The 17,836-nt window shown below is 35.3% G+C and overlaps 4 protein-coding genes and 2 non-coding genes across 6 annotated transcripts; all 6 read left to right on the forward strand.

Annotated features, from left to right (window-relative positions):
- Positions 1 to 4,898: 4,898 nt before the first annotated feature.
- On the forward strand, positions 4,899 to 10,249 carry LOC108195861 (pyrophosphate-energized vacuolar membrane proton pump). The gene is made up of 8 exons (XM_017362861.2): positions 4,899 to 5,345; positions 6,792 to 7,366; positions 7,494 to 7,873; positions 7,992 to 8,078; positions 8,182 to 8,512; positions 8,971 to 9,381; positions 9,554 to 9,613; positions 9,703 to 10,249. The coding sequence occupies exons 1-8, from the start codon at positions 5,099 to 5,101 to the stop codon at positions 9,907 to 9,909; spliced, it is 2,298 nt and encodes a 765-aa protein (XP_017218350.1). The 5' UTR covers positions 4,899 to 5,098; the 3' UTR covers positions 9,910 to 10,249.
- A 229-nt stretch (positions 10,250 to 10,478) lies between these two features.
- LOC108195864 (uncharacterized) lies at positions 10,479 to 13,003 on the forward strand. The gene is made up of 7 exons (XM_017362863.1): positions 10,479 to 10,512; positions 11,370 to 11,474; positions 11,572 to 11,696; positions 11,806 to 11,902; positions 12,015 to 12,124; positions 12,248 to 12,322; positions 12,657 to 13,003. The coding sequence occupies exons 1-7, from the start codon at positions 10,494 to 10,496 to the stop codon at positions 12,714 to 12,716; spliced, it is 591 nt and encodes a 196-aa protein (XP_017218352.1). The 5' UTR covers positions 10,479 to 10,493; the 3' UTR covers positions 12,717 to 13,003.
- A 132-nt stretch (positions 13,004 to 13,135) lies between these two features.
- LOC108195865 (uncharacterized) lies at positions 13,136 to 15,772 on the forward strand. The gene is made up of 2 exons (XM_017362864.2): positions 13,136 to 13,993; positions 14,067 to 15,772. The coding sequence occupies exons 1-2, from the start codon at positions 13,697 to 13,699 to the stop codon at positions 14,229 to 14,231; spliced, it is 462 nt and encodes a 153-aa protein (XP_017218353.1). The 5' UTR covers positions 13,136 to 13,696; the 3' UTR covers positions 14,232 to 15,772.
- Positions 14,752 to 15,772, forward strand: LOC108195862 (triphosphate tunnel metalloenzyme 3). The gene has a single exon (XM_017362862.2). The coding sequence runs from the start codon at positions 14,841 to 14,843 to the stop codon at positions 15,594 to 15,596; it is 756 nt and encodes a 251-aa protein (XP_017218351.1). The 5' UTR covers positions 14,752 to 14,840; the 3' UTR covers positions 15,597 to 15,772.
- Positions 15,773 to 16,570: 798 nt separating this feature from the next.
- TRNAR-UCG (transfer RNA arginine (anticodon UCG)) lies at positions 16,571 to 16,644 on the forward strand. The gene has a single exon. It is a non-coding gene; the product is annotated as a tRNA-Arg (tRNA).
- A 693-nt stretch (positions 16,645 to 17,337) lies between these two features.
- Positions 17,338 to 17,411, forward strand: TRNAR-UCG (transfer RNA arginine (anticodon UCG)). Its single transcript has one exon. It is a non-coding gene; the product is annotated as a tRNA-Arg (tRNA).
- The last annotated feature ends 425 nt before the right edge of the window (positions 17,412 to 17,836 follow it).

Consider the following 17,836-nt stretch of genomic DNA (forward strand, 5'->3'; position numbering starts at 1 on the left):
CACCACTTACAATTAATAAGCGATAACAAATCATATGGTAGTTAAGGAATTTTAATTTAAATTTAAAGTGATAATTGGTATTTTTTTTATAAAACTCGAGCAAAATATTCTAACTTAATAATTGAAATTGTACAAACTTTATCTGATTGATAACAGATTAGATTTTCAATAATCCTCTTTAAATATAAATTCATCAACTAAGAGCAAGTCCAACAGTGCCCTAGCAAGTGTCATATAAATATAATAAAAAATAGTGTCCTAGTAATTTAGGACATTTTTTATACATGAACTCCAACAACATGCCTTATATGTGTGCCTTATTATTAAACTAATAATTTATTTGAATTAGAATTGGAGGGAAGTGAAAAAGTGAGAGGAGAAAGATGCATTAAAATGATGGGAAGTTAATATTTTAATGAGAAAATTAGTTTAGGACATGCTTAAAAATGCCTCAAAAATGAGGCACTTGTTGGATGTCCCAGTGGTTTAAAGCACCATTAGGACATTGTTGAAGAACACATTTCATCCAATTGCCTTATATTTTAACTTAGGACATCAATTTAGAACATTGTTAAACTTGCTCTAAAATAACTAATAATGGTTAGGAATAACATTCCCTTTGCTCCCTCAAATGTTTATTGCACGTATTTTAATATTTTTTATAAAATATAATGTGATAAATTACCTTGAAACTTTTTTCTTTGAAGTAAAATTTGATATTTAAGTCTTATATTAAAAATAAGTTGTTAAATTATATTTTACACGTGTTTTAGAATACTTGTCGAGCAATTTCCAACCATCGCAAAGAAAAGAGAAGCACAAGAGTACTAGTTTTAGGTTTTTAGAGCAAGTCCAACAGCTGCCCTATTTAATGTCCTAAGTCATGATATAGGGCATTTGATGAAAAAACTTAATCCAATAATTTCCTAGTGATGCTCTATATCACTAAGACAACCCATTCAAGCCCTATTTTTGAGGCACTTTCTCTCCTCGCCCTATTCCATATTTTATAATAAATTTTTACCAACACTCTCTTTCTCTCTCTATTTTATATTATGTTTTAATGATGAAAGTGAATTTTTAATAATAAAATATTAAACATATATTGAAAATAAGGCACATTGTTGGAGTTGAAGTTGAAGTTAGTAGAATATGTCCTAAACTACTGGGACATAATTTTTTATATTATATTTAAAACTTCAACTAGGACACTGTTGGACTTGCTCTTGGCATCAAACCAATTCTATATCGGACTACTTTACGGAACTCTAACCTACCATAAAACTGTCGTCTTCCGAGGACAAGAATTTATGAGAACTCCAAGCTACGGGCCCATTCAGCAATCTGTTCGGCCTGGACAATGAAAAGTCCAGTCCCAATGTTGGGCAATACCACCCCTCCGGCCTCCTGTCATGCGATTTACCAGGTTTCGGGCCTTTCAGCCTTTCCGGAAGGGCCACGAAAACTTCTGCTCCCAGGTTTCGTTTTGTTTGTCTCTTCGATTTTTCCGGAGAGTATATTCTTTTATCGGTTTTTATAGTGTGTCTATAGCACATGATAAGTACGAAATTTTACAAATCTGGTTCATTTTTATTGACTCTTGTATCTTAATAATACAACCACCACACCAATCGAATTCTCTCAAACATAAAAAATTATGAGCTTAGCATGTGCCCAGACAAACCCTTCTTTTATTTATGTTGATTAACCTCACACGTTATTTTATATTTATTGTTTTCTAAATATATAAAAAAGATAAGGGATGTTCTATATGGTACACTCGTAGGATTGACTTTTATCAATGGAACAATTATATTTTTAACTTTTATACCTGATAACCTTATGTTTATGATTTCGCACGTATAATACCTTCATGTTATGTAACATTTAAAAGAATTGATATTGAATTGTAAAATAGGTTGAATACTTGAAATCTTTGTAAACAAAATACATGAAATAGACTTTTAAATCATATAAATCAGAGTTAAACTAAATGAGATACTCCTATAAAAATGATTAAAGTTTGGTTGAGAAGTTTAGAAATATCTCACTCAATTTATTATTTTTTGAGATATTCTTTATAATACACTCGTGAAATTGGCTTTTTCTGATGGTGTCATCACATTTTTTACTTCTATCTCTGTTAACTATATATTTATGATATTCCATATATAATATCTCATGTTATGTAAAACATGATAAAATTGATTTCAGATTGTAAAATAAAGTATATATTTAAAATTCTTAATAAAAAATATATCAAATAGACCTTTGAATCATGTAAACCCTAGAAGTGATCAAAATTATTTAACCAAACTCCATAACGACAAATCATCTTTACATAGATTAGCCAAATCCATAAGCAACCTCTTTTTTCTTGCTCTAAGTTTCTGTATAACTTAAAAATATGAAGAAACTTAGGTGTTGTTTGGCCGTGGTTTTTAACCCCGGATTTCGAATTCACAAGTTAAAAGTACTTATTCGTACTGTGTAAAAAGTCGAGGAAAACTTATAAAAAATCGAGAAGTGCTTATAAAAAATTGATAATATTACCTTTTGTTTCATGACTTCTACTTATTTTTTAAACAGTTTAATCACTTGCAAGTCTAAACTTACTACTAGCTTTTATTCCACTTCTTTACTTTAAGTAGAAAAACACTTATTTTAAATTCACCCAAACGGCTCCACAGTATGAAGAAATAACAACAAGATTTTGGGATCGTTTGGATTAGCTTAAAAAAACGACCTTTTACTTGAATTAAAGGAGTAGAGTAGAAGTGATAAACAAATATGTTAACAAAGTTTTTGAAAAACAAGCAACTTCTCTAATAGAAAAGCTAGCATTCTCATCTTTCTGAAAACATTTCTGCTTATTCTCCAACAGCTTCCCTGTATGGTGTCCTAAGCTATTAATATAAGGAATATGACATAAAACACAACTCCAGCAGAGTACTAGCCATCCCTTAAAAAGTTAAGATGCCCACTTCATTCCTCATTTTTAAGCATTGTGGAACCATTCCTCATACTATTTTGAAAAATAAAATATTCACTTCTCTTCTTTTCCCCCTTCTTTCCCTCATTTCTCTCTCCTACTTACAAGTTGAATATAATATTATAATAATAATAGGGAATAAAAATAGGGAATGTTGTTGGAGTTCTCATTCAATAAAATGTAATAATCTCTTAAAAGATAAATATTTTATTATATATTTAAGGAACATGTTAGGACTCTGCTGGAGATGCTCTAATAAGCTTCCGCTTCTGCTGAACAACCGGCTGTTTATTCTCATGTTTTAAAATCTAAAATAAATGGTGAAAACATATTTTACACCGCATAATCAATGAATGCTGTTTACAGAAAAATGCGTACAGAAAAAATCTGGATAAATACACCGGGCAGGAACGCACGCAACTCAACGCACAAAAACGTCAGCTACCGGCCTACGGCTGTCGAGAACAGCAATCGTTTTCTTCTCACTTGCTTTCGCCTGAAAAGAGCAGCGAAAGAAATGATTTTTGTTACTTTTTTTTTTCTAAATATTTTTGTTACTTTTTTGTTTTCAAAAAACAAACGTTTATTTTCTGACATATTTTTAAGATTGTTGATTGTATATAAAAATATATTATATTTAAACATTTTCCGAAAAGTAAATATGAATATATATTTTAGTTCAAAAAATTGAGAAATGATATAAAATGCGGTCAATATACTTGAAAATGAGTGATAAGAAATAAAGTGTTAATTATTTAAAATTAAATGGGGTAATGGAGTAATATATTAATCTCCCATAATTTTAAATAATTAATAATTTATTTTGCTTTAGTTGCTACCACATATTATTAGAAATTTAGGAGGGGTGTATTGGATTAGATTTTAAAGCATTTTTTTTCATTCATGAAATTCGAGAGTATTCGATTGGGATTGTTTGAAATTCATTAAAATCTTGAGGTATTCAATTGGGATTTTAAATTCTGCTACAAAATCTGGTGGTATTCAATTGAGATTTTAAATTATACTTTAAAATCTGATGGTATTCAACTGAGATTGTTTAAAATTCATTAAAATATGATGGTATTCAAATGCTGATGGATTTTTTTTGGATTTCATAAAATGATGGATTTTGTGGCATTATTCAGTATATTTTAAGTTTTTTGAAATCTCACCAAAATCAATGAGATTTTGAAGTATTGTGTTTAAATCCTATAAACACTTCGATATTTATCAAGAATCCGCGCAAAATCAAAATCACATACAATTCATTAAAATCCATAGATTTATAACAATCCATTAAAATCCCAATCGAATACTCCATTAGTTGCCACTTTTGGGTTTGTGCCGGTCAAATTAACCAAAGTTTAACTTGAATTTATTAATATTTTATCAAGTGAAAAAATAAAAAATATGTCTTCGAAAATAACTTTTAATCTACTTTAAAATATAATTTTCTGTTTTTTAAAATAATGAAAAAATAATTTATAATTTTTAGTCAAAAATTAATAAATTTAGCCAACAAAATAAAAATATACTCCCTCCGTCCCAAAAAGAGTGAACTGGTTTGACTTTCACGGAGATTAAGAAAAATGTAGTAAGTTTAGTTGAAAAGTAGGTAAAGTGGTGGGACCTACCAATATTTAATAATAGATTTGAGATAGTGGAGGAAGATAGTGGGTGTAACAGTGTTTATATTATTATAGAATGAAGATAGTGGAAGAAAGTAGTGGGTGTAATAGTGAAAAGTAGTGTTCAAAAATAGTAAGTATGGTAGGTTCATTCTTTTTGGGACGTCCCAAAAAAGAATAAGGGTCACATAAAATGGGACGGAGGGAAAGATGATGACATTGTTTTTTCGAGATACCTATGTCCATATTCCATATCCACCGAATCCTGCTAATAATCACATCTGACGTGTGATACAACAGTCTCCACCGTAACAACCATACTCCCAACCGCACTCTACACGCCCCAATCTTATCCTCTGTACCTCACACCCACCATTATATAAACACCGCCTCGTTACACTAAACCCCTCTCCTCTCCTCACTCTCTTATCTCCTTTGTTTTCTTTTCTCTTCTCTCCGGCCGGCGAGATTAGCCACAATGGCATTGCCCATGCTCTCAGATCTGGCAACGGAGATCGTGATTCCGACCTGCGCAGTGATCGGAATCATCTTCTCACTTGTCCAGTGGGTTATAGTTTCTCAGGTCAAGCTCTCGCCGGAGAAAAACTCGGCGCCGAAAAATAACAAGAATGGCTATAACGATTTCTTGATTGAAGAAGAAGAGGGCATTAATGACCACAACGTCGTTGCTAAATGTGCTGAAATTCAAAGCGCTATCTCCGAAGGTCTTTTTCTTTTCTAGATCTCTTTTGTATTGTCTCAGATCTGTTAATTACACTTGTGCTTATGTTTTTGTGTAAATCTTTAGATCTTGATAAAACAGTGTGTATGTGTTGAAATCAATGACGGGTTTCACTTTTTACGAGCCAATGTTTAAATCTTGATGATAAAGTTTGTTCATTTACATCTGCAAGTTGGTAAAGGTTTGATTTTTTTGTGTTTGAGTGAATAAATTTCTGATTTTTACTTGAGATTTAGTGTTGAAGTTTAAGTCTTTGAGTTTTGTTGATTGTTTTAGCGCTGGGTTTGGTGTTAAGTGATAGGAGGAAGTAATTTGAACTTGATTTACTTTGGTTTCTGGGCATTGGGTTTCTAGGGTTTTAGGGTTTTTAAGGTTTTGCTTTGTTTTGATTGTGTTGATGTGGAGAATGGGGCGGATATTGTGGCAGATCTGGTGTCTTTTTGAGAAAAGGAAGTATTTTTGGTTGAACATGATTTGTCTTTTAATGGTCTTTTTTTAAAACTGTTACTATTACCTGGATATTGGGAAGGGAACATTTGATTATTATATACTACATTACACAGTACCCTGTTGGGGCTATATCTGGGGGAGTTTATATCCTCTTTTCTCTGGGGAAGTAATTCTATCAGTTTATTTTATTATTATTGATTGATTATACAATTCTTCTTGGCACATGTCCTCCACGTGGAGATTATGGCAAGTAGATGGTGTCTCCTATTATATAATTAAAGAATTATCACATAGCTAGTGGTTTCTAATCTTTTAAGTTGTTATTATTAGAAATCAAGTAGTGTCTCTGTTAATTGTGTAATTGACATTAGTTTGGGCCTATTAGTTTTGAGATCCATATCTGCATTTCTGGTAAATATATTCTGTAAGCTAATATGTGAGATTGTAGCAAGAGACGTACCCTAGCATTATATTATTAATGTTAGAGAACTGTGTACAAAATTGCCTGATTTTAGTTGATTGATTATGTGGATAGTTTCTGTCAACTTTCAAGCACTCAAAATATCGGTGTTAGCTTCTCTCAGACAATATGGTTGGTTGTTTGTCACATTTAAACAAAAACTTTTAAGCTGACCTTTAACAGTTATCACCTCTAATCTATAATTGCTATGCCAAGAGCGGAACCTGCAGATCTAAACCCTAGTATGCATGACTGTTTCTTACTCTACTGAGCCTGTTACACAGGCTGTTTAAAATGTATTGTTTATAGTCCAGGAAAATATTGAAAAAAATGATCATGCATTTAGTAGTACATCGTGTCCTTGTAAGATGCTCATACTTTTTAATTGCATTTTGTTGGGGACTTTAGAATATATGATTTTCTTGTATTTACTTGAATCTTGTTTTGTATGGCACACTGTCCACTTTTACAGAGTTCTTTTTACTAGCTTTTAATCTATGTTTGACATTCTTTTTGCAGGTGCAACATCCTTTTTGTACACTGAATATCAGTATGTTAGTATTTTCATGGTTGCTTTTGCAATTCTCATTTTTCTCTTTCTGGGGTCTGTTGAGGGCTTCAGCACAAAGAGCCAGGCATGCACTTACGACAAATCTAAGACGTGCAAGCCAGCACTCGCCACTGCTGTCTTTAGCACCATATCATTTCTGCTTGGTGCTATCACATCTATCGTGTCTGGTTTTCTTGGAATGAAAATTGCGACATATGCGAATGCAAGGACCACTCTGGAAGCAAGGAAAGGTGTTGGTAAAGCTTTTATCACTGCATTCAGGTCTGGTGCAGTTATGGGTTTCCTTCTGGCTGCCAATGGTCTTTTAGTTCTATATATTATCATCAATCTCTTTAAGTTGTATTACGGTGATGACTGGGAAGGCCTTTTTGAAGCAATTACTGGATACGGGCTTGGTGGGTCTTCTATGGCCCTATTTGGAAGAGTTGGTGGCGGTATATATACCAAGGCTGCTGATGTTGGTGCCGACCTTGTTGGAAAAGTTGAAAGGAATATTCCAGAAGATGACCCAAGAAACCCAGCTGTAAGCTTATAAAAACGGCTGTTAATTTCTTTTCACAAGAAAAACACCTGAAACTAAATTCTATGACATTTCAAATTATAGAAACTGAGAAACTATAGCTGATCGATCTGTGTGGTAATTTTTGCAGGTTATTGCAGACAATGTTGGAGATAATGTCGGTGATATTGCAGGAATGGGATCTGATCTTTTTGGCTCATATGCCGAGTCATCTTGTGCTGCCCTTGTCGTTGCTTCAATCTCCTCTTTTGGCATCAATCACGAGTTCACTGCAATGTGTTATCCCTTACTCATTAGTTCCATGGGAATCCTTGTTTGCTTGATAACTACCCTTTTTGCTACTGATTTTTTCGAAATCAAAGAAGTCAATGAAATTGAGCCAGCCCTGAAGAAGCAGCTTATCATCTCCACTGTTCTCATGACTGTTGGAGTTGCAATTGTTAGCTGGATTGCACTACCATCATCCTTCACCATTTTCAACTTTGGTACTCAGAAAGTAGTAACTAACTGGTAAGCTATGCTTGCATCCTCTGTTATCCATCTCATAGGCAATTTTCTTTGTGTTGGTCTCTGGGCAGAGCAGTTGATACTAGCTAAACTTGGTGATTTCCTTGAATTGTTTTTGCAGGCAATTGTTTTTGTGCGTTTGTGTTGGTCTCTGGGCAGGGCTTATTATTGGCTTTGTCACCGAGTACTACACAAGCAATGCTTACAGGTACCTGTCTAATTATTGATGGAATTAATGTGATGCAAATTGATTCATTGAGTATGCTATCAGTTTCATTTTTTCATTTAATTGATTCATCTTTTCATGGCAGCCCCGTGCAAGATGTTGCTGATTCCTGCCGGACTGGAGCTGCAACAAATGTTATTTTTGGCCTTGCACTAGGATACAAATCTGTCATTATTCCCATTTTTGCCATTGCAGTCAGTATTTTTGTTAGTTTTAGCTTTGCTGCCATGTATGGGATTGCCGTTGCTGCACTTGGTATGCTGAGCACCATTGCCACTGGACTGGCTATTGATGCATATGGTCCTATCAGTGACAATGCTGGAGGCATTGCTGAGATGGCAGGCATGAGTCACAGGATACGTGAAAGGACTGATGCCCTTGATGCAGCTGGAAACACCACTGCTGCCATTGGAAAGGTACAATGATACTCTTTCTTCTTACATAGAGTAATTTGTATTTCTGCACATGCAACCATGTGGTGTAAGTTCTCCTTGTGCATATTATACTGTATGCAGGTATTTATGAGATTTTAAAACTTCTACGAATGCATTAGAATCTCTAATAACTCGTTGCCCATATATTGATCCTGTTTCTGAGATTTCAGTGCTGTTAGTTACTCCTTCAAAATTTGTTACTATTTATTTATTTTTAAATTATTAATTATTAATTATTATATTATATTTAAAAATGGTTATTTTGAGAAATTTAGATACTGACTCATGCTTCTACTGAGAGGCTTGAATTCCAACCTAGGTAGAAAATTTTATTTATTTTAACCTCTAATTATCTAGGAGTAGAGGGATATGAGCATTCAGCTAAGTTACAACAAGGAATTTTCTCGCACTTATTAAAATTACAAATTACATTCCTGCAGGGATTTGCCATTGGATCTGCTGCTCTTGTTTCATTAGCGCTTTTTGGTGCCTATGTAAGTCGTGCATCAATCACTGTAGTTGATGTATTGACCCCAAAGGTCTTCATAGGCTTGCTGGTTGGTGCCATGCTTCCTTACTGGTTCTCTGCTATGACCATGAAGAGTGTGGGTAGTGCCGCTTTAAAGATGGTTGAGGAGGTCCGCAGACAATTTAACACCATTCCTGGCCTCATGGAAGGCACTGCCAAGCCTGATTATGCAACCTGTGTTAAGATTTCAACTGATGCATCTCTAAAGGAGATGATCCCCCCTGGTGCTCTTGTGATGCTTACACCACTCATTGTTGGAATCTTATTTGGAGTGGAGACCCTGTCTGGTGTTCTTGCTGGTTCTCTTGTTTCTGGTGTCCAGGTATTACTTGCTAAAAAGAATCAGGAGACAATGAACTATATGTTGATCTTAATTTATTTATTTTCTTATCGGAAACTGTGGGTCCTTTAGATATCCTTGCTCGGTTAATATGAGTTTGTTTATATGTCCGGCATTTGATATAGTAGTAATCACTCTAACTTTTTACTGACAGATAGCAATATCTGCATCCAACACTGGTGGTGCCTGGGACAATGCAAAGAAATATATCGAGGTAAATATAATTCTATTTGAATGTTTCTAATTAATTCTATGATCTTCTTTTATTTGAGATGGTTATCAATATTCTGTAATTTTTGTTAGGCTGGGGCCTCTGAACATGCCAGATCTCTTGGACCAAAGGGTTCTGATCCACACAAAGCTGCTGTAATTGGTGACACCATTGGAGACCCCCTAAAGGACACTTCTGGCCCATCACTCAATATCCTTATCAAGCTTATGGCAGTTGAGTCCCTTGTATTTGCCCCCTTCTTTGCTACTCATGGTGGCGTGCTTTTTAAGATCTTTTAAAGAAAGATAAACAAACGGAACACAACATGGAAGGGAGGATCACACATGACCTTTTCACCCTGTAGTAGTTATTTTTCTTTCATAGTCCTCTCCGCATCTTTTCAGAAACTGTTCTCTTCCCAAAAATGTTTTGAGTTAGTACGTGGTCAGCAAGTATTATTTTTGATAATGATGACAACGACGGCAAGTAATGATGATACAATCCATCAAACTAGCAAGGTTAGAATTGAGAACATGTGTACTAGTTTTCTTTTTAGCTAGCTTTTAGAACATCTAGTATCAAGTATCCTTGTGGAAGAGAATTAGACATTTGGTTCATTATATCATTTATTTTCTTATTTGACTTGTGTTTCATTGTTCTTCCTCCCTCATGTACGCCTCATTGTCACATCTAAGTACCGCGACATGGAACAGCCAAGCTTTATTCTATCTTGATTTTCTAATTTCTGGTTTGCTAGTGAAAAAGACTGGGATAAGATGTCTCCTGCCAAGTTTGATTCTATATTGGTCTTTTGATTTTTGGTTTGCTAGCGAAAAAGACCGCGATGATCATAAGCTGAGATCTCCTGTCCTTGTTGAGAAGGATGTGTGAAACATACATTGGTAGGTGTAAATTAAAGCTCAATTTATTGTTGTTGCATCACACTTGAGATTCGAAAGTAGCTGGGACAACTACCATATTGATTGAGTAGGTGACGAAAGGGTAGAAGTAAAGATGCCTGTAACATTGTACGAGACTTGAGAGTTTTGTCCACAATACAGACATGAAGCTTTTAAGTGAAGATATCAAGCACTACAGGTATCATAGGCTTTGCACTACCCACATGCCACAACACACTAATGTTGTGTTTGGTCGGGGAGAATGGAATGACCAAATATAAACGGAAATAATGTTGTGTTTGGTTGAGTCGAATGCCTGTTAGAGTTTCGACTTGTTACATGAATGCCTATCCATTTCCCAACCTCCAACTGACTAGACCTTTGACTCGTTTCGACTAGTTACACGAATGCCTATCCTATCGCAAACCTGTGAAGTCTGGCGAGAGCTTAACCATATCACGAGCATCCCGTTGAGATGAACAAACGCTGCTTGCAACTGTTGTTATTTGCATCTTCTTTACATGTTAAAAGAGTAGATACTTGCTAGACAAAAACCTATATCTTTTTGCACAGATACAAAATATGTGAATCAAAGGCGATTCTTTCTCGAAAAAATATTACTATTAAATATTGTATTCATCGAAGTGATCGATGAGGTCCTACAAGACAGTAGCATTAGCCACTTACAGACACTAGTTTGGATAAAATGAATGATTAGGTTTTGGAGATAGACATGGGATTCCTAGTCATCTTAATGAACGTCACGTTTTAGCAGTTCAATGAAGATGACAAATGCTACATAATATATTAATATATTATCTTGCATGGCCCATCATCCCCCCATTGTTATTTAAATGTAGTCATCACTTTGTTGATATACAACAAGACTGTGCCAATGGGGAGTGCATCATCAGTCCTATCTCAGTCTGATATTGAAGAAGTTCAAGAACACTGCAACAATCTCTGTGAGTTCTCCTTACATGTGTGTGTGTGTGTGTGTGCAGTTCTCGAGTTTGTTTATCTTGTCATAACTGTCTAACTGAGCTTTAATTTTGCTCGTAGTTACTGAGGAGGAGATAGTGTCGCTGTATCAAAGATTTTGCCAGCTTGATGGGAATGGCAAGGGATTTATCTCAGCTGATGAGTTTCTATCACATCCTGATTTTTCAATTAGCCCTCTTTCTGAGGTTAGTTAATTCTTCGTAAATAAAAGCAGTTATAACCTGGTAAATAAGTCGTGATCAGGTTGCTCTGTTCTGATAATATTTTTTTTTTTAATTAATGTATTGGAACCAGAGGTTGTTGATGATGGTTGATGGTTTGAACTTCAAGGACTTTGTAGCTTTCTTGTTAGCCTTCAGTGCCAAAGCAAGCATGAAGCAGAAAATCGAATGTATGCTTTATATGCACCGTAAATATATCCAGAATTCTTTAGTCACTTATCCTTTGTAAAGCTGTGTTTACTTCTAGTGCAACTACTGACTTGAAGTATCTTGTTTTTTCAGTTGTCTTTAAAGTGTATGATTCAGAGCATAATGATAAGGTGACTTTCAGTGACATATTAGAAGTGCTGCGAGATTTAACAGGCCCAATTATGTCAGATGAGCAAAGAGAGGTACATTGGTTATAATAGATGTAGTGACAGATTTTAGAACTATACTCACTTGTTTTGTTAGTAAAATCATCTTGCTACTTCTGATAAAAAGAATACAATGTATTTATGTTTTTTGTTTTGTAGGCAGTCTTGAGCCAAGTCTTGCAGGAAGCTGGTTATACAATGGAGTCTTTATTATTGTTGGATGACTGCATCAAGGTACATCTAGAGCTCAACACAGTCCTTAGGATCATTAACATTAAGATCAGCTGCCACTATAATGTTCAATGCATTTAATATCAAAAGAAACTGATACAGATTGCCTATCTTACATAAAAATGATGATTAGTAACTACGCTTCCTTTGAATCTGGCCTCTGCACTATTGATTATTCCATGTTCTAAAGTGTAAAAACTAGACATTAAGCACAGTAAAGGACTTAAAGTCTCTTCATCATACAGTGGTTATGCTTAAGGTCATTGCCTCATTGCCTAGATTCTGTTAGTTCTGCATATGTTGTTCCATTATGATTTGCGCTGAATGTACATTTCAGATTGTTAACAAGTCTGGCCTGAAGATGGAGGTGGAAGTCTCAACCAGCCTTAGCATGTGATCATTCTCAACTTAAGCAGAAAAAGATGTAGTTCTGGATGGAAGGAATCAAGAAAGAAATAAACAACGAAATAAGCAATTCATATTTATGTACATAAACTAATTTTTACATGTATTATCTTCAACCGTGCTATATGTGGTACTCTATTAGCGTACATATGCACGATAGTGTTGATGATGTTTTTGGCTGAGACAAACGATCTCTTCTTGTGCCATTATTTTCAGTTCAGTCTTGTATCGCCATTTATGCATGTCAAAGGACTCAAAGCTGATTCCGTTGTTGCCAAATCCTCAGATCTCGGAAAGTGTTCAGTGGAATAATGAGTCTTAAGAAAATATAACATGTAGTTACTTATCTAATAGTATAACAGTAAACTTTAGTAAAGAATGAAAGAGGCATACTAAAGGCAAAGCAGTTGGACTAAGGCCCTCTGACATAAATCTTAATACCTCACTCTGCTAATTTATATTGCGCCGCCTTGCTTAAGACTAGCAACAAGATTGAACAATGCTAATTTTGGAATGTCCGCTGAAATGTGTTTTAACATCTTCTGCAATTTGATCCTATGTAGCTGGTACTGCTAAATATAGATCAGAAATTGCTTACTAGTTCAGATGGTGACAAACTTTTCTGTTTTTTACTTTCATCATAGAAGTTTATCTGACCAGTGCTTGCTTTTGTTTTAATTTGTCTGCCTTACAACCAAAGCAAAAGAAACCATTCCAAACAAACAAGTTCTAGTTCTGCAAAAGACAGTAGTATCTGGTAAGCAAACATCATTTGCTTCCATGTCCTAAGTCTTAACTAGAAACTGCAACTTCCCCCGGCCCTTTGTGCATCCCTGATCCACAAGGTATCTCTGGAAATCCATAACACATCTCATACTTTCAAGTTATGTTGTGTGTACTGGATTTGTTGCTGAGACTTATTTAGATTTTAGTCGGTATGCATTGGAGGGTTGCAGCTCATTTAAGGAAAACATGTCATCAGATTCAAGGGCTTCAAGTTCTGATAACATGGCAGAAACTTCATCTTCCGAGGCCAAGGCCACAGTGACTGCTGGTGAAGTGAAGCAGTTGCTTGACAGAAGAATTAAAGCTCTTGAAGAAGAAACAGGATTCTCAGAACAGGCAGTCCTGGACAGCCTGGAAGAAAGAAAGCAGTTGATAGATGAGATATACACGCGCTTGCAGTTCATTCGTTGCTCTCTTTCCCTAGAAGATCAAGAAACAGAACAACAGTCAAGCCAAGGACCCTTAATTAACCCCGGCAGCAAGGTAACATGGTTTAGAACACTAACATATATACTTCGGCTGATCATGTCAATCACTTGTTGCAATCTCTCTACAGCTTAAACAGAAGGGAAGAACGAGGACCGGTCTATCACAAATTCTGGATCAAGAACTGAACCAGACGCAGCTTATTGCTAGAGATGTAAAAGTGAACACCAAGGCATTCCATAATCATTATGAACTTTTTCATGATTCCTACAGGAAGATGATGGCTCAGCATTGAGAAACAACCCTCTTGGGTGGACCTGATAGTATTTATTTCGCAAGCTAGATTTGCATAAATATTCTGTCTAGTTCTCTGGCAAAAATAATATCTACATAGTATATTTCACCCTACCAAAATATGGTTTCTACCAAGACTCCAAGATGCCTTCTTTTAAACCATGTTTCTTGTTTCCGGTGGGATGTTTGGATTGGCTTTCTATAGTGTTCAGTAACAATCCTAGTATAATTTTTGCAATGAAGATAAAATTAATAAAGTTAAAAATAAATAATAATAATCACACTCGCCTGGCGGTTATCATCCTTCTCTCGATAAAAAGAGGTGTCGGTTTGATTCCCCTTTCTAATAATAAAATGTTGGTGATAATTTGGATCTCCTTTCAATAATAAATATTGATAAAAGGGTGTTCGATGTTTTCTAAATTTGTATAATTAATTAAATAATTAATCTGAAAGATTATTATATTTCCTGATTTTCGAGAAAAAATATGTTATGATTAATCAAAATTTTAAAAATCTGATCGGAAAAGAGATTACGGTGATTAAACTCAAAAAGACTGCTACCAACAACCAAATCCCCAGACACCCTCAACTCTGAGGCCTGGAAAACATGATGAAAGCTTGTCCCAAACACTCAATCTTGACCCACCAAGCCCTCATGCCATCACTCTCATTCTCCCCATCACGACTTATCCAATTCCATTCCAAACCCTTGAATTGCAGAACCCTAAATTCAAGCTCCCTCGACAACCCCTCAAATCCCACAGAAGTAGAAGTGAAACTGAGGCTCCCAAACTCCCACTCCCACCAAACCCTCACAACCCTCCTTTCCCAATTCCACACCCAAACCCATCTCCAAGAAAACATCTTTTTTGATGGGCTCAACTCAGAACTCACCTCAAGCCTCTCTGTCCTCCGTCTCAGATTCTACAATCAAGATTCCAAATGTGTTATCTCTTTGAAATCTAAGCCCAGAATCTCTTCTGGGATTAGTCGGGTTTTCGAGGATGAAGAGCCTATTGATTCTTCCATTGGAAGGTCGTGTGTGGCTGAGCCTGGGAGGCTGTTGTTGATTGATGAATTGAGGATTGTGAAGAGGGTCAGGGAGGAATTTGGGGTTGAGGGGCTGGTTTGTTTGGGTGGGTTTAAGAATGTGAGAAGGGTTTATGATTGGAATGGGTTGAAATTGGAGGTTGATGAAACAATGTATGATTTTGGGACTTGTTATGAAGTGGAGTGTGAGAGTGTGGAGCCTGAAAAAGCTAAGAAGTTGATGGAGGAGTTGTTGAGGAGGAATGGGATTGAGTATTGTTATTCCCAGGTTTCGAAGTTTGCAACTTTTGTTTCAAGAAAGCTTCCCAAGTAGTCTTGTGTAGGTAGGAAGTATGGTGATTTATAGATAATGAATGAATGTTTGTTGAGAGGATTTGGTTTATGATTAAATCTTTGAAAGCTTGCATTTTTCGTGTTTTGTAGTGTTGAAATTACTGTAAAGTTATGTGGTTATGGATCTGTGTAATAAAGAAATGATGGTTTAAAGGATGCATTTGGAATACTTATTGGTTATGACTTATGAGATTGATCATATCAAATAAAAGGTGGGTGTGTATCTATTCTAATGGGGGATTTTCTGTTGTGCAAGAGATACTGAATCTTAAAATGCACAGGTAACTTAGTAGCCTTAAAGTGGTTTACTATTAGCAGAATGTTAATGAGTTTACTGTCCATTATATTTGCTAGATCACATGTTCAATTATGTCTGCTAGGTCACATGTCAGGATAGATTTATATAAAATGACGAATGAGGTTACAGCTGCGTCTTCTACCAATCTGCTACTGCGTTCTGTGCTGGAGACCTTACCCTTCCTCAGATGATCGAGAACAGTTTAAAGTGATGTTTGATGCAAAAGTCCAAGAAAGGTGATCGCTTGATTGGAGGAACAGGTATGTTCAGGAATGAAGGTTTTTGCCAAAATGTAAGCAGTTCACGTTCACCCACATGTCCATTGCATTTGGGCAGACTTGTATTGTGCACTGTAAAAAAACATATATTCACCTAAGGTGCTCAATGCTCATTTACCAGCTACATTGTGGATTAAGCATAAGTATATCAATTTTAAGCAGTTCACCCCCATGTCTATAGCATATGGGCAGACTCATATTGCGCACTGTAAACAAAAACATATATTCACCTAAGGTGCTCAATGCTCATTTACCAACTACGTCGTAGTTTAAGCGTAAGTATATTAGAAGCTAAGATTAAACAAACTCACACATCAAACCAGGACACAAGCATAAACAAGAGGTTGTCTCCAATGAAATATGAAATCTAAACAATATGACCGCATAGCGCAGTGGATTAGCGCGTTTGACTTCGGATCAAAAGGTCGTGGGTTCGACTCCCACTGTGGTCGCAGATAATGTTTTTGGGTTGGTTTCTTCGTCGACTTCAGGAATTAATGTTTTTTGGTTGGTTTCTTTGTCGACTTCAGGTATTTAAGAGCTGTTTATGGTGAAGGGTAGTATATAAAACTGCCTAGGGTCATGGGACATGTTATGGAGTTCAGAGGGGGGGTATGTAGATCATGAAAATGCAAAGAAATTGATGCAGGAGAGTATGTGGGAAGCTGATGGAACTGATTGTCAGCAGATTTTGAAGTTTGCAACTTTTGTTAACAACAACAAAAAAAAGTTTGCAACTTGTGTTTCAAGAGAGCTTCCTAAATCCTAACTAATTCTTGAGCAGATAGGAAGTTTTTATTGAGATAATTTGCCAATTTGGTTACAAGAAAATGTTGGAAAGCATATATTTTGTATTATATAGGCATGTTGTGCTGGGAATCACTATACATTTTGTAAAGGTTCTGCATTCATTTAACTGTGTCAAGGCTGAGAGGTTTCACATACAATGTTAATGTTATTCAAGATTACTGAGGAACCTTTTCTGTTTTGCAACTGATACTACCTTAAACCTCATTTCTTTTTAAGGAATCACGAATTGATGATCATTTTTCCACAGGCAAACATGTTTTGGTAATTTCTATTGTAATGATATTAATACTGCTCGGATAGGTTATTACTTAAAATTGAAGGATCTTTGAACATCTGACCGCATAGCGCAGTGGATTAGCGCGTTTGACTTCGGATCAAAAGGTCGTGGGTTCGACTCCCACTGTGGTCGTTTTTTCGTGAAAAATACTCTCTTTTTTTGTATTTCATTTTATTTAATAATGTACAAGATTTATATTAAAGAAGAGCATAAAAAAAAGTAGAAGTCTTTAAATCTTTTCGAATAAGAAGTAAAAGTTTAAAAATTAAAGAAGGAATATTTTAAAAAGTATATCAAAGTTTTTTCCCGTAAAAGCATGTCAAAGTTTTTTCCGTAGTAAAATTTTATCTCTTATCGATTTATCTTCTCTCTTAATTTTTTTTATAAAGAGCTCAGCTCTTTTGTTCTTCTATTCTAACTCAAATATAAAAATATAGTGTAGTTCATCATTAGAACTACTCATATTATATCAAAATCAAGATAGGCGACGGCATTGCAATAAAAATCTGATAGAGATTGCAATGTCGTCGCCTATCTTGATATGATTTCATGTCAAT

The sequence above is a fragment of the Daucus carota genome, chromosome 7 (genome assembly GCF_001625215.2).
Source record: "Daucus carota subsp. sativus chromosome 7, DH1 v3.0, whole genome shotgun sequence".
Taxonomy (NCBI): Eukaryota; Viridiplantae; Streptophyta; class Magnoliopsida; order Apiales; family Apiaceae; genus Daucus; species Daucus carota.